Source organism: Typopeltis vanoorti, chromosome 21 (genome assembly GCF_054136105.1).
Source record: "Typopeltis vanoorti isolate ZY-2024b chromosome 21, IOZ_Tvanoo_1.0, whole genome shotgun sequence".
In the NCBI taxonomy this organism is placed as follows: domain Eukaryota; kingdom Metazoa; phylum Arthropoda; class Arachnida; order Uropygi; family Thelyphonidae; genus Typopeltis; species Typopeltis vanoorti.
The window spans coordinates 94,324,043-94,341,312 of NC_143569.1; the positions used below are offsets into that span (position 1 = coordinate 94,324,043).

The 17,270-nt window shown below is 35.7% G+C and overlaps 1 protein-coding gene across 1 annotated transcript; it reads right to left on the bottom strand.

Moving 5' to 3' along the window:
• Window positions 1-13,577: 13,577 nt before the first annotated feature.
• LOC150095122 (transmembrane protein 203) lies at window positions 13,578-14,591 on the bottom strand. Its single transcript, XM_090411449.1, has one exon. The coding sequence runs from the start codon at window positions 14,357-14,359 to the stop codon at window positions 13,955-13,957; it is 405 nt and encodes a 134-aa protein (XP_090267575.1). The 5' UTR covers window positions 14,360-14,591; the 3' UTR covers window positions 13,578-13,954.
• Between the last annotated feature and the right edge of the window lie 2,679 nt (window positions 14,592-17,270).

The window sequence follows — 17,270 nt, forward strand, 5'->3', positions numbered from 1 at the left end:
TCCATTCCAGGTCGCTTGCCATTGAGTACTATTCCGAGGTTTCGTAGCATAAAATTTTTTATGTGGTTGGGTTGCTAGCCTAATGCACAACCCCCCTCCCCTCCTTTATCCAGGCATGGGACTGGCTGAAGTAATCACTACTCAGAGTAACCAACTTCAAGAAGAGTTAAGAAATTTATATATTACAATATTACGTGATGAAAATCGAAAGAATTCTAGGCTTCTTTCGAAAATTATTCCATTAAGAAGTTTAAAACCACATGAGTGAAATGGTATTATTAGGTAGCAAATCTCATAAACGTGAGAAATATTTATACTTTTCAAATGGAAGTGAGGGAGCTCCTTTCGTAAGTTTCAGTTCAATCAGTATGAGTTCCGAATACCTTGTCATCCCTACCTTCTAAAAATACTCAACCAGGTATGTCCTTTTAAATATCTTTTAATATAAATTAAAAGTTTTTATATTACTCAGATCTAAATTAACCTTTGGTTCGAAAGTACGGTAGCTCCATAAAAAAAAAAAATATATAAAAAAAAATTAAAAAAAAAGCCTTCCTATAAAAAAGGCTTGTGGAAGGAAAAACCTCAGATAAACTGGGGAGGAAAACCCTGATGTCCACGCCCGGCTAGCTTGGCTAGGTTCGAGAAAGACCCTTAAGCTCCTGACGTCGGTGACAGGAATCGAACCCAGGACGCTCTTTTCCCAGGAATATGGTTGCGAAGCGCATAGCCACTAGGCTAGTAATATTTTATTAACCATAAAGCATCTACATACATTCCAAATAAATATATATACATTTGTACATAGAATGCTTATTTTGATTTACATTCTTGGTCTTAATAATATATTATGTACAATTTATTTTTCCTTATTTTTAACATCAGTAATCTGCTCAGTGTCTGCTTCTTCCTACAGTCCTTTTTACATGAGTTGAGCAGTATTTTTCTTTTAATGTAACATAACTTAGCCCTTTGTTATGTTTGACTTGACACTTTTACATTTGGCTGTGAACATTTTGGATTGTACATTATACATTTGGATTATAGTTTGGATTATACAGATTATAGTTTGGATTATACAGATTATAGTTTGGATTATACAGATATAGTTTGGATTATACAGATATAGTTGGGATTATACATTATTAATTTATCATGAAGTGTTAAGCGCTGTTTACATATACCTTATCACTTTCAGATTGCAAATGTCTATATACATATGTAGTATTTGTTTTAACATAGAAGGAGAGGGTTACATTTTGGCAGATATTTGAGTTACCCACCGGATCAGCAAAATGTCATCGACTTCTTCCACTATATAAACCGTCATTGACATTTTTTGATACATAAAACTAAACTACTACCTCTATAATTGTTCAAATATTATGCACAGAATTACAACTAATTATAGCATAAAGCAATTAATGTACAAGTGGTTATACAGCTTAATAAAGAAGTTTACAATATGCTTTTCTTTCGGTTATGTATATTTTATCGTGTATATGTTTTTTTTTTTTTTTTTTTTTTTTTTTTTTTAAATTTATGGTGGGTCCTTTATTTCTATGATTTGCAGTTGTTCTTCGAATTCTGAGATGAGACCTATTTGTCGCCATTGGTGTTTTGTTATTTTGTTTCTGTTTATGGTATCTGTGATTGTTTCTTTTAGTATGTTGTTTATTTTTCTGAGTATGTCTGGTCCTGTTTCCCTTCCGTAAATTTTGTCGCATCTGTATGTCCAAATCGAGTACATGGTTGTTATAATAATGATTGCTTTAGTTGTGCTAATTTTCCCTTCGTGTAACCAGTATAATGTGTGTTCTGTAAAGGGTTGTTTGTGTTTTATGAATGTTTGAACCGTGTTCCATATTCGGGAGGTGTGAGGGCAGTACATCATTAAGTGGTAAAGTGTTTCTGGTTGGGGGCAAAAATGACATCTGGCGGGGCCTTGAAGAGGGATTCCTTTCGCTGTGCACCACATTTTGGTGGGCAAACAAGCGTGGTGTACTTTGTAGTAGAAGGTTTTTAATTTGGGGTTTATGGGCAGATTGAAGGCTTTTTTAAGTGCCTTTGATAGTCTTAGTGTCCCTCTTTCAATCTCCCGGTGTTGTGGTGGTGGTATGACTGTGCGCGTGAGTTTGATATGTGCTGCTTTAGGTCTCATCTTCAAGAATTCGTTTATTCCTACGTATTTGTTAATGAAGTTGTAACCTTCCGCAATCTCGTGGAACATTCTGGGTGTTTTGCCACTCGAGCGCGGAAGGGAACATATTACTTTGTCGGGCATTATCTTCTGCATATAATATATTATATATGCGCTCCACGCTTTTTCCTCTGTGTAAGCTCTCTCTATGATTTTTGCTCTCGCACTTAGAGTTTTTAGGTGTACGTTTATTAAGCCGAGTCCTCCCGCCTCGATGTCATGGAATATTGTGGATCTTCTGATGGGTTCGTATTTGGAACCCCAGATGAACTTTGCGCATTCTCTGTGTATTCTGTCTACTGCTTGACCGTTGTAGTTGGTATTGTTCATGAGGTACCATATCTTAGACAGTAGGTATTGATTGCATATTTTAGCTTTACTTGTTAGTGATAGTTGTCTGTGTCTCATCTGTGTAATTTTCTTGGTTATTTTTGTATGTGCAAGCTCCCATTGTATGTTGTGTTGGATTTGTTCTCCTATGACGATCCCCAGTAGTGGTAGGTGTTTGTCTATTTTTATGTCGTTCGGCATGGTAGGCCTTTTTACCCACCTGCCGACGAACATCGCTTGGCACTTGTGAAGGTTTACTTTGAGTGCTGACGCTTTTTCAAATTTTTTGAGTATGTTGTATGCGAGTGTGAAGGACTCGGCTGTTGTTACGGTTAGTATTACATCGTCGGCATAGGCGAGCACTTTTGTTTTTCCTTCACCTCCTATGTGAGTGCCCGCTATGCCGGGATGCTTAGATATTTCTCGTATCACCGGCTCTAAGGCGAGACCAAAGAGGATCATAGAAAGACTGTCTCCTTGTCTGACCGAGCATTTAATTTTGACCGGTGCAGACAGTTTCTTGTTTATGATTAGGCGAGACTCTGCTGTGGTGTAAATATTTGAAATCAGATTCTGAAATTTTTTCCCAAAACCTGCAGCTTTGATGACTTCATGTAGGTAATGATGACTCACTGAGTCAAAGGCCTTTTCAATGTCGAGACCTACCAGTAGACATGGTTGTTGTGTTGCCTGGTAGTGCTCGTATATATCGAATTTGAAGGATATTGTCCTCTATTTTTCGGCCTTTTATTCCGCAGGTTTGGGATTTGGATATGATCTGGTTTATGTGTCTCTGCACTCTTTCGGAAATAATTTTAGTTAAAATTTTTTGGTCTGTACATAGCCACTAGGCTAGCAGACATATATACATCCACCATCATCTAATTGACTAGAATCGAGTGAGTGACATGTATCTCACTGCACTAAGATGTAAAGTAGGTTATTTAAATTCTTTCCACAGCTGTATTGAATTCCTTTGTGGCGTAGTGGTATGCACGCACGCTTTGGTTGGAAAGAGCATTGCGAAATTTTTAGAGGCTTGCATGAAATGATCACTGTTTGATCATTTCATTCAAACAATCAATCAATTGATGATCATTGTGATAACTTCGTTACTCACTTTATAAAAACAAAATTAGTAATGCTTATACAAGGTGATTCCACACCGCTGTCATACAAATATAAGATGTATTGTACACCTCAGAATTAAGAAAAGGGTCCGAACAAACGGATCCAAAAACTTTATAAGCCACACACACACACATTTTGTAGTGGCAGCACGAATGCAGATATTTGTGGAATATAGCTACACATACCAACCGGTGAAGTAGAAACTTTTATTTAATACCGTGTTCCAGATTAATACATAGTAGAAAACCTGGATTTCAAGCAATCAAGTCAGGAAGCATGGTCCCTCTTAAGGAAGATAGGAGGAAATCCCCCACACACGTTTTAATACATCTGTAATCCCAGATGCACTGGCTTCACATATAGTAAATCTATAGATCGCGAGCACCAAAAGACAAAGATCATACTATCCAGGTGAAGCACTAACTACACCCATCCAGAATGCTTAGTGCACTGTGGAAAGTGTGCTAAATGATGGCTGGCAGGATTTTTCACTGACATCCCTCGATCGTTCAAACGAACTAAAACAATCGTCATTCTGGGAAATCAAACGTCCTTCCACAAAATTATTGACCCATATTGCCTTGCTAAGTACAAGCTACAAATTACTAGGGCACCTCCTACATAATAGGATTAGCCCAACACTACTCGAAAGGATCCCCCATGAACAAGTTCTTCCAACCTAAATGGAGCTGTTCGGATCAAGTTCTCTCTCTTACTTTATACAGAGGAGGGCTTCCAGCAGCAGTAAAAAACATCTGTGGTGTTCATCAAGCTCACTGCTGCATATGAGTCTGAAGGCAAGGACTAATCTGTAAAATTCGTGAAATTCCCTGTCAGATCACTACTCGCCTTATAGAAAACATGCTCATCAACGGAACAAGTGATGGGAAATTCTACCAGCAAGCAAAGGGAGCTAAACAATGGCCTGCCACAAGGCTTGGTGCTAGCTTCACACGATTGTTCTCCTTATATGTGGCCGATATGCCCAATAGAAGTTTGAGTATGCTGACGAGTGGGCTAAAGCAGCTAGACATAAATCTGTCAAAATGATGGAAGAAATCCTAACTACCAATGTGAAATCCCTCAGAAAATATTTTTCTGAGGAATTTGGAGACTTAAGTCTAGTCTCCATTTTTCCAAGTCTCCAGCTTAGGGTAACCAAAGCAGAAACCTCGTGCTTTCATCTTAACAATAAATTGGCGAATAGAGCTTTAGAAGACTATCTTGATGATAACCTTTTCAATATAAGCAGTACCCTAAATACCTTGGTGTCTTCCATAACAGGATTTTATTGTATTATTGAACAAAATTCACCTCTCTAAAAGAGCTGAAAAACTGAAAACGAGAAATAATATATATATATATATATATATACACATATAATATAATACAAAAACTCTGCAGCACTTCTTGGGGTGCTACATCTAACACATTGAGGTGCTCAGCCCTTCTGCCACAGAACACTGTACTACAGTTTAATAGTGTCCATGTGAAACTTGTAGATGCACGATACACCTGATCTCAGGCACGATTAAATCAACTCCTATTTATTAGCTCCCAATTCTGAGCCATATGGCACTGCCAAAATCAAATGCACTTCAAGAAAATATCAAACTATGTTCAATGTTCAAACCAGTTTAAGTTATGGATCTGAGAGTTGGGTTAGAAATAAAGCACTTGATCAAAGACCACAGATATGAGGGTTCTGAGAAAAATCAAGGGAGTGAACCGATGGCATTAATGGCAGAATCATATTAAAAATGAAGATATTAGAAAGGAACTTGACATTATCAGCATTCAAGAATGCATCAGCAGAGCTAATTTAAGGTGGTATGGCAACTTAAATAGAATGGGCATGGGGAAGGTTAGCAAAACAGGTGTTTAATGCCAAGATGGCAGGAAAGAGACCCAGAGGAAGGTGGTTGATCCATCAGAAGTGCCTTAGAAGAACAAAATGGTAGATATGACAATATCAGAGTGCTTACAAGTAATAGATTAATTTGGAGGAAAATTGTTGATAGGAGATTAATAATAATGTAAACTTAATCATGTAGTGCTATCATAGTAATCACATGGGGATACCTACCAGGAAACTGATGATGAGATATACACACACACATATATATATATAAAACAAAATTGACAAACAGAAAAGAAATCTTAGTTCTTGTAAGGATAAATATAGTATGAGAGAGGATATGAAAAGATTGCTGGAAGAAATGAGTGCATGCCAGCAAAGCCTCTACTACTAATGGCTCACGAAAAAAGTTAAGCAAGTTTGAGCGCGGTTAGTAGTTAGAAGGAGTTCAATCGTTCGATGATGTTGGTACACTCTCCCTTGATGAGTCTTTGGACTTCCTGGAGGTGTCACATAATAATAATAATAATAATATAAAAAAAAGACTTCAATGGCAAACAATATGTGTAGGCTGTGTGGAAAAAGAGCTGATTTACTGTATATAACTTGACATAAAGGAATGCAAGACATGATAGGTAATAAACATAAGACAAATTTAACTTAAGTATATATATATATATATATATATTTTTTTTTTTTTATTGGAATAAATTTTTTGCATAGTATTAAAGGTATCTTCAGCATGACTTTCAAATTAAACAACAAGAAATGAAATGCATGAAGTGCATGTAGAGTGTCATGGCCTGATTACATTAAGGTTCCAGTAAAAATAACTTTAACAAGAGATTTAAAAAAGAAAAATTTAAATTAATTCTGAAATTTGTGAAGAACTATTTCCCATAATTGAGTCCATTTCTATGTAGATTCAGTTGATATAACAAGATCTCACAATTCTTTGTAGAGATGTTTCAAGAGATTATTGCTTTTCTGGAGAACTCATGATAAAAGATGTCTTTTCTATTTGGTCTCATGGCCCAGACACATTAGATACTTTTCTATGTCACCTCGATAGTCTTCACCCTAGAATCCAATTTACAATGGAAAAGGAAAGTAATAATAGACTGGTCTTTCTAAAAACCTTGGTCACCTGCCTACCTAATGATAACCTATCTTTTTCAGTACATAGGAAACTTACTCAGACAGGCATATACATTCACCCACCCCTCAATAATATAGCATCATAAAAACCCTAACCCATAGAGCTTATAACCTTTGTTCCAATGAGACCTGTCTTGCAACAGAACTCAATCATATACACCACACTTTTCTATGTAATGGCTATAGTTTCTACAATATCAAAAAAATAATCAATCCATCCTCCAAATCCACTACCTTCTCTTCAGAAAGATTTTAGTAATGCTATCACCATCCCCTATATCCGAGGCACAGAAGAAAAAATATCGAGAATCTTAAAGAAATACAATCTTTGCACCCCTTTCAAGTCCCACTTAAAACTAGCTACCTTTATCTGCTCTGCTACAGACAATCCCTTCCTCTCAGTTGCAGGTGTATACAGAGTTCCTTATTCCTGCAAGTTGGCCTACTATGGATAGACAGGAAGATCAGCTATTATCTGAATGAAAGAACATAAAAAAAATGCATCTTCAGTCATGACTATGGTCAATCTGGCCTTGCAAACCATGCTTTTGATACAGTTCACAGAATCAATTAAAAAGGCCATCATGCTCCATCACAGTAAATTTAGAAGAGAATGTTTTTAGAATATGCTGCTGCTCTTAAAAATTAGCCTAATTAAAATAGCCATAAATATGGTTTATTCATAAAACTTCCCAAAATATGGGAAACACTAATACTTTCAGATCCCAGTTTACATCCTAGGCTGCCAATAGGTGTCCATACAGAGCAGCCCACCTAGTTAGGACTCTAGTCTCTTGTCTGTGTTTCAGTTATTTTTGTGCTGCTATTGTGTGTGTTACAAGTCTCATTTTGTACTCCTTGACGATGTCTCTATAACTGAGATGAAATACTGGAAGTATTAAATACTATTTTTGTTTCTTAGTGGTATTTCACTCCATTAAACTTTTGAGTTTTTCTCAGGACTTAAGCTTTAACACACAGGTTTTATGGAGAATCTTAATTTTCTTCCAAAGAACTCAGTATGATATCCACAGCATGTTCAAGTCCTGATTCATTCCTGGAACTTAATTTAGACTAATGTTCATCATGACAAAGCTACAGATATGTTTGGCCAAAATACAACAATCCACAATGAAGGAATTTGATACTCCAACAAGGGTTAAAGGAAGAAGTTTATCTATAGCTGAGTCTAGAAAAGTAGATAATTTGTTGATATGATGGAAGGACACTTGTAGGACAACAGATCTAAGTGGTTGGGCTATACCTTCCAAGACACCTTTAACGTAAGGAATGGTTACACAATGGACCACCTCTGTATCACTATTGTGATGAGAAGCAGATGACAGGAAAACTATCCTGTTGAACAATTCAGTAAAACCATTAATAAGGAAGGTGGACTTGATATGATTTATTTCTTGGGAGAGCAGCATTTTATTGAAGCAAAGAGAGAGAGAGAGTGTGCTCAATGTACCAGATTTTTTGACAATTATGGTGTGAAAGAGGATGAATGTAAAGTCCAATATGTGTTTTCTTTCTAAAAACTGAGAAATAAGGGCTGCCATTTGGTTGAAAAAGTAATGCGAGATCTAAAAAAAGGCAATCTGATTGTTCTCTTCTAACTTAATAGTAAACTAGATACAATAGTAAAAAGTGTCAATCTGATTGATAAACTCTTGCAGATCTGTACGGGACCCATGGCAAACCATGAAAACACCAACATATACATATATGTGACATAAGGATGTCATTCAGTACCATTCAAATCATTCCATGAAATAGTTAGCTAGTGTGGGAGAAAAAGGACTACCATTGATATACATTCAACTGATTTACATAAGAGGGATAGCCTGCAATTGAATGTGTTATCAGGAGTCGGGAGAAATTATTCAAACTTAACACAGTCGGGAAAGCTAGATTTATGATGCAAGAACCTACACATAGGAGTCACTAAGTTATGCAGCTATGTTAATGATATAAATAACACTTAATTATAGAGGTGATTGTGTTTATATATCGTTCAATTTATGGTGTACAATGATATCTGTATAAGTGAACCATTAGATATGGTTCAGAAGAGGGATCTAAAAGTTGTCCAACTGGTCATGCAGACTACTACAGAGAACAGTGTTTAAAAAAAAAAGCCTGGAGGTAATTTATGTCTGTGCATAATACCAGAAGTATCAGAAACAAAGCGGTAGAACTTGTAGCCATGGTTAACACATTACAGCCTCAGATTATATATTATATTATATTATAGGCATCAATGAGACATGGCTTTCAGAGAGACAGTGATGCACCCAGGGAGGAGGCCAAGGGGCCCGGCCCCCCCAAAAGAAAAAGGGAAAAACACTAGAAAAATTTCCAAAAATCTTTTCCTAATTAAAATTCATTTTTTTTTTTATTTATGCTGTGTCGTGTCTTCTATTTCTATACTACTTATGAATTAGCGGTCACATAAGGTGGAAATACCCTATAGCTCTCGGGAATCCCAGTTACTGTAAAAGCAAGGCGAACGAAGTAGTGCTCCTGCGGACCGAGTGCTACATCGTTTGCCCGAGCCAGCCCAGGGATATCACGGATATCATGTATTGGCAATCACTGCAGATGCTCAGTCATAGGTCGTATGCATTCTCATATAGTGTACCCCCCCCCCCGTGAAGATTAAATCTTGAGTGCTCGGCCCCCCTCCAAGATTAAATCCTGAGTGCACTACTGCAGAGGGATATATCAATATCAAGTGTAAAAGGTACAATATTTTTTAGGAAGGATAGATAAGACAGAAGGGATGCTCATAATGACAATCAGATGAATTGCTTACAGTCACAGCAGAAAATTGACTGCAACAGCAGTAACAATATGCACTGTAGCAATGAGTTGGAAGCTCATCAACATGCGTATCAAGGATTTAGCCTAGCATATCCTGTTCCGGCCTTAGAAGTCATTGTTGAATCGTTTAAGAGGACGTCCTGGTTTTCTTTTTCCTAGTGGCTTGTACTTTAAGGCTTGTTTTGATAATCTTTGTTTTCATTCTTTGAACGTGTTCCATCCATTTATATTTTTTAATTTTTTCTATTACTAGTTCTTGGTTTAATTCTTTCATAATTTCTTTGTTTCATTTGTGATCAAATAGGGTATATACTTTGCAGTTTTTCTCATAAACTTCATTTCTGCTGTTGTTAATCTTTGTCTTTTTGTTTTATTGTCCAGATTTCGCTTCCATACAACAGGACTGGTAAGGCTAACGTATTGTATACTTTTAGTCTGGTTTGTTTTTGAACTAGGTTTGGTTTAAATATAGTTAATTGCACCTGTTATTTTTAAATATTTTGCAATTTTTACGTTTATATCTTTTTCATATGTGATCATACATCCTAGGTAGTTAAATGAATTCAGAGTTGTAAGATCTTGTTATCTATTACTATTTTAGTTCTTGCTGGATCTTGTCCTTTAAAGGCCATAGTTTTTGATTTTTCTGTTGATATTATACCATAATCTTTGGATATCTCATTTAGATCTAAAATAGCTTTCTGTAAGTTATCTTCAGAATTTGTAATTATTATTTGGTCGTCGGCAAAGAGGAGAGTGTTTAAGTTTACTGTAGGAGAAAGTTTAATTCCTTGATGTAAATTTTTATTCCATTTTATTATTATTTCATTTAAGTAGATATTAAAAAGAGTTGCTGAGAGGGGACATCCCTGTCTGACCCCTTGGTTTATCTCTCTCATATATGATAGCTCGTGATTTAATCTTATTTGTATTTGATTATTTTCATATATACTTGCGATAGCTTTTAGGATATTATTTGGTATTTGTCTTTCTTTTAATATGTTAAATAATATGTTTCTTTGAACTTTGTCAAATGCTTTTTCAAAGTCAATAAATGCAATATGTGTTTCCAAATTGTATTGGAAGCTACCTGGTGTAAAGTGGTTCTAACACAATCAAAACAGCAGTGTTCTTAAAGATGCAGTACATCAATTACTGGTAATGAAAAAACGCACTACTAAATCACCCTACTGGGTATTAAATGAGTAATCATTTAGCACCCAATCAATGTCAAATTATTTTAATCATGTCATTGATTGGATAGCAAAATCTCACAATAATGAAACCGACTTTACTGAGCTGTTCAAAGACAACTTCCTCAAGCAGCATGCAACAGAAGAACTCAAGGCCAAAGAGCAAGATCTGATTATAGTGTCAGCAGGAATTTCAGTCAAAGACATGATGTTCTGCCTAAGGTTGTTGATAGTGATCATGATGTACTAAGAAAGTGACTAAATATGGATGTTTCCATATACTTAGTCAAACATTATAACCATAAGAGGAGTATGCTAGGTTCCATCCTATGGTATTGGTTGATAGTTGGGAAGGATATCAGCAATGCATGGGATTTAAAAAAAATACTTTAAAATTCTGTGATATCATTTTGATATCACAGAATTTTAAATTTCTGTTTTTGAATTCCCTAAAATTCAAAAACAAAGAATATGCAACTAAAAAGAATTTTATCATCATGTTGAAAGTAAAAGAAAGAAGGTGAAAGAATTACTAAATGCAGATAAGATTGTTCAATGAATGAGTGCCCATTCTGCTAAGAGCTGTCAGCTTGGAGTATGCAACCTTGAGCTCAATGCTGCCTCTTCAAAGAAGAAAAGTGTATAAACTGAATAAGAATTCAGCAATAGGGATGGATGGGATATCAGCACAGATACTAAAATAGCATCCAGCAGAAAATGCCTCTGACCAATGTGTGTGTGTATAATTTCAGTCTCAAAATAGGAAAGATTCTGCAAGAATGGAAAGAATGTATGAGAATGTCACTATACAAGGATGGTGCAAAGGCTATGTATACAATTATCAACCTATCAGTATCTCTGGAATAGAAAAGAATTTGGAAAAGTTAGTAAGAGCTTACATACAGAAATAGGTTAACAGAGAATCTATATCCTGCAGTGAACAGCATACGCTTACTAAGGGAAGGTCATGTTTGAGCAACTTGCTGATGAGCTAATAATTTATTAGCTCATTCTAATAGATTATTAGGACAAGTTGGATGCACAGATATTTTTGGAATTTGCTGGCTTTTGACAGGATATAGCAATCACGAAAGGTTTATTGTGCAAGTTTGAGATGGGATTGGATTATATACTGTTAGCTTGTATTAGAGAATGGCTGACTGATATCAAAAAGTGGTGTATGACGTGGAAACATTTGCAAGATTTAGGTGGTGTACTATAGGGACAATGCTATTATGATCATTTGCTTACAATATAATGACAGGCAAGGTAATCAGGAATGCAACTGACATCCAGTACTTGAAGAATGATTTGCATAGGCTGCAATTGTGAGTAATGTGAAAATGACTGTCAGTTTAGCTTATGGCATGTATTTTTATGGTAAGATTATGCATATAGCAAAGATGGCAAATAAAACCTCAGAGGACTGCAATGCTGAAAAAGAACATTGACATCTTAAGATAATAGTCATTTTGCTTCTTTACAAGGCTTTGACACAACCTTATTTAGACTGATGTGTGCATATCTGGTCTCCTGCTTTTCCATAGTGATACAGTGAAGAGAGTGCAAAGGAGTGTTAAAGATCATATCAGAACTGTGTAATGTAGATTATTAGGATATGTTGAGAATTTGCAGACTGTACATACCAGAAAAACATGAGAAAGAGGGGTGACAGGATACAGACCTACAAACTTCTGAAATGGACAGAGTGTACCAGTAGATGGAATTTAATTTTTATTGAGGGAAAGGGATGGGAGGACATCCATAGAAGCCAACAATAAATGGAGTCAAGAAATGGATGATAGCTGGATTCTTCTTCTTAGAGAAGTGCATGATGAAATGAATTGCCTTTGGAGGTTATGAGCACAAGTAGTGTGAATGAATTCAAGAATAAGTATGATACCTGATAAGAGCCTCCCTCAATGAGTCTGATTCCATGGAAATTGCTGTCTAAGTTAAATAACATATACTAACACATGTTAATTATTATTATTATTTGACACCTCCAGGGAGTCCAAAGACTCATCGAGGGAGAGTGTGCCAATAGCATCGAACGATTGGTCCCCTTCCAACTACTAACCGCACTCAAACTTACTTAACTGAGCCAGTAGCAGAGGCTCTACCAATCAACCAACCTTTGCCAGTGTTAAGGTAAATAAGCATGCAGATTAGGCTCAAAACTATGCATAATCTATAATAATTCATATCATAATATATACATAATATGTTTTAACACTGAAAGATCAAAGAATAGCATTCCTGAAAAGCAGATTAAAAAGTGCTAGCATTTAGTTTCCTCTTTACCAAACAAAAAGATTTCCTTCACTCATTAAATCATTATGAATTCAGTTTGTTAACTTCTTTTTTGTTTAGCCATCTACTTATTCAGTTGCCTTTTAAAATATTATCCTTGCTACTGTTAGGCTAGTTATCTATGAAATTAAGTGTTAAGCATTTCATCTTCTTTAAAGACAACATAATTTGTTGCCCAAAGAAAAGCTTGAGAAAATTCCACTCATCATGTAGGATTGTGTAACTCATTCAGCTATAGAGGATGGAATAAATTATTCCAATAAAAACGGTGACTGAATATGAATCATTTGTCTTTACACAGGTTCAAAGTACACCAAGTACACCTGATATATATATATATATATATTTTTTGGGTGGGGAATAATAATGAATAAAATAAATAATACAAAAACAATTTAACTCAAGCAGTATAATCATATGAAAAAAAAAAGTTTCATTGTATAAAAATTTTGTTGTCAGAATATGAAACTATCCAAAGTATACTTAAGCACCAAGCTTTTACTTCTAAACTGAGTGATGTAAATGTATAATGCTCTTTATCCTTTTCTAGTTGCATTAACAAAAAAAGTTTTCAATAAAAGGCCTGAATTTACTCTTTGAAATTTGTACATAGTTATGTGCTTTACATATTTTACATTTTCATTCGATTTCTCATATCTACATAAATACAACCTCTCCATTCTTAAAACAGAACGAGTGTTACCAGAATTAAAGTAACAGTTTCATTATTTTCATTTTTGTACAGAAAGTGATTTTAATTTGTAATCTTCATATTAAGGAATACATTAAAATGTATTAATGCCTGATGCAGTGGTTTGAATATCCTTATAAACTGGGGTACTGAACTTGCTATTGTTCTTATTCCATTTTATATATGAAATTATTACAAATAAGGATTTTTCATGCTTGAATTTACACAACAAAAAGACCAAAATTTCAATACTATCAGTGTAGCTGACATGCCCTTACCATAATCAGCATAAGTAAAATAAATAAAGGAGAAAGTATTTCTGAGTATACCAAATTTTTCTGCCCTTCGAGTTTCAAACAAAGTAACAGCTTGAATAAAAATATCAGCAATAGCTGTACAAAACTCCATGATGCTCGCAATGCAGCTGCTTTATATAAGCCTTCAAGATACTGTCGAATACACGCAATTACACAAAAGTAAGCATTTAAACCATCACACACAAATAAAGAAACAAATGTCGCCCACCATGACATCTCTATCTCCTTTTCTAGTTTCAAGGTAACCATGACTGTAAAAATTATGACTGCAATAAGATTTACAAGCATTTCAAACATAGTAAGTCCTAACCACTTTACTAATTCTTTCAGTGTAAAAATCATGGTTATATTTATTTTCTTATAAACAGCGCTCCATCTCAATAACGTGGAAATTTATATTGCACATGATTGCTTCGGTAGAGACACATGCAAATAATTAAATTAAAAAAAAAACAGTCGATTTCCAAAAATATACGTAGTACCACATCTCCAGCATTTTTATAGAAAACATGGCCACACCCCGAGAACAACATCTAATACAAAAAAATCAAGAAAAATTATAAACACTACACGTTTTGACAAACACATTTTACAAATCACGTTGACTGATAATTTAACTCTTGTAGAATACATAGAGCACCCTCTATCGACCTCATATTCCATGTCATGAAATAAATTAGTAGTACGAACAGGGATGAAAAGGATGGAAGTTACCCATAATTTTACATGAAATTATTAAAATTCCATTCGAATTAATTATAGTTTTTATTAAAAAAATTACAAGTAAAGATATTACTTATGGGATGACCTGATATTTTACTTTGAAGAATGAACCTTAAATTAAAAGATCCAGCTTGAGATTTCATAGAGATTCATATTTCCAAACAAATAGGCGGTTTACAATAATAAATAAATAAATAAAATAATAAATAAATAAATTAAAAAAACCGAAGTTTCGGAGATTGGCAAGATTGTAGTAATATATGAGGCCAGTGGCGTAACTAGGGGGAAAAAACTGAGGTGGTCGGTCATCCCCGGGCGGCACTTTTCACGTAAGACACAATTTTATTTTTCGACGATTCTTTTATTTATGTTAACTTAGTAATTTTTACGTCCGCCCGGTTAGCCTAGTGGCTTTGCGCTTCGCAACCATATGCCTGAGGATATCCCTATGGCTGAGGAAGATCCACAGCCATAGCCAAGTTAGTCGGTCTTGGGCGTGGACTTTTTCCGCTTTACAGTTCAGGAATACTGACCCAGCCATAGGTCTGATTCGTCAGGCTATGCCGGTTCCGGAGCCCGGATACAATTTGGGGGAACTAGATGGTACCGCGAACTCCCGTAAAAAGGGGGAACGCAGTATCATCACACGAAATTCATTTCTACCGGTTCCCGAGTTAGTCGATCTCTGGCACGGGCAAGCGGGTTTTTCCTCCCGGAAACTCGGGTTTTTCGTCCTGTAAACTCAAGAAAATCGACTGTAAAATCCACATTATTTCAGACATTAAATATATTGTGTTAGGGTTAGGGACCACGAGATGGCGGCACATTTGAGCCGTCTCTCTTCACTGCGTACCGCTTAATTAGTGATAGCCCTGGGCCATCTATCTCTGATTGGTACCAGTGGAGATTGAACAGCCCACTCGGTCTCCAAAAGTTAGATAGGGCTATATGGTCTCGCCTACTCCCCGTATACGGGAATAAAAAGGCGTTAGCTGATTTTTTTTTAATTAATAATTAGTTTTTAACAACTATTTTAGGGCACTAAAATAAACATGGTGTTTTAATTTATTTCCCTATACGGCTCCATTAGGAATGAAGCCGCATTATGTTTTCTCTGTAAATACCTTTTTCAGGATTTCACTATCCTAATACTGTATTTGTTTCTAACTGTTTAATTCTTTACATAAAAACTATCTTGCATATGCTTTAGACTTAAGAATACAGTTTTTAATGTAGATTATGAAATCCATGTGAATTTACTATTTTTTTTAAATGTGTGTGGTGGGTGGGGTAAGTGTGAATCTGTGTGAATTTACTATTTTTTAAAAAATGTGTGTGTGGTGTGTGGGGGGGGGGAGGTGCTTCGGCGCATATGTGAGTGCGTGCATATGCCACGGCTCTTGTTACCACGTTCAAACTTGAACAAAGAAAATACAGGTTACATTTATACCACTGATAAAATTATTATTATTATTATTATTATTATTATTATTATTATTATTATTATTATTACGTCCGGTTCCCGAGTTAGTCGATCTCTGGCACTGAAAAGCGAGTTTTTTCCCCCTTAAACTCAAGAAAATCGACCCTAGTACCCACATTATTTCAGACAGTAGTATATCCTGTTAGGGTTAGGTACCAAGAAATGGCAGCAATTGTTTTCCAGCCACTTCATCGGTGGCTGCCTATAATTAATGATAGCCATGGGTGAGTTATCTCTTATTGGCTTGCCGGTGGAGATTGAACTACCCACTCAGTCCTCAAAAGCTAGATAGCATATAAAGACCTCGCCTACTCCCTATAAGGGAATAAAGGCGTTAGCTGATTTATTTCATTTTTATTATTACGTGACACCTCCAAGGAATTCAAGGACTCAAAGCAGGCGAGCACTCTGCTCTTCTTCACCATAAAACATCCTGCTACTACACTATAACCATCAACGTCATCTATCGCCCATCATCAATAACAACAGTATTTTTCGTATATAAATTGCATCTGTTCTGAAGGCCAATTTGTCTGTACACGGAAGGAAAAACCCTATCACCCCCCCCCTTATGAGATTGGCTAACTCGCTTTCCATTGAAAATGTCCATATAAGGATTCCACTGGTCATGACGAGAATCGAACCAAGGTATTTTCCAATCAATGGACAGAATGTTCTGCTGTTCTTCGAATTGCCCTACGGAGGCAATTTATAATTAATTTAATAAGAATAAATCTCCTAACACCATTTATCCCTCAAGGAGAGTAGGAGAAGATCTTTTAGTCATCGTTAAGATTTTAATGACGATGGGCTACTAGTCTCCATCCTTCAGGCATTCACTGATAATGACTGGAAGACTATCATCAATGAATCAAAACTTTTCAGGAGAGAGTACAGACAACTCCCACTTCTGGTAGCCATAACTCTTAGATTTTTATTATTGTCTGCAATAGCGAGAGCTCTACGGTCGATTTTTGTGATTGATGCAGGATAAAAATCCCGTGAGAAAATATCCTACTTGCCTGTGTCGCAAATCAACTAAATCCA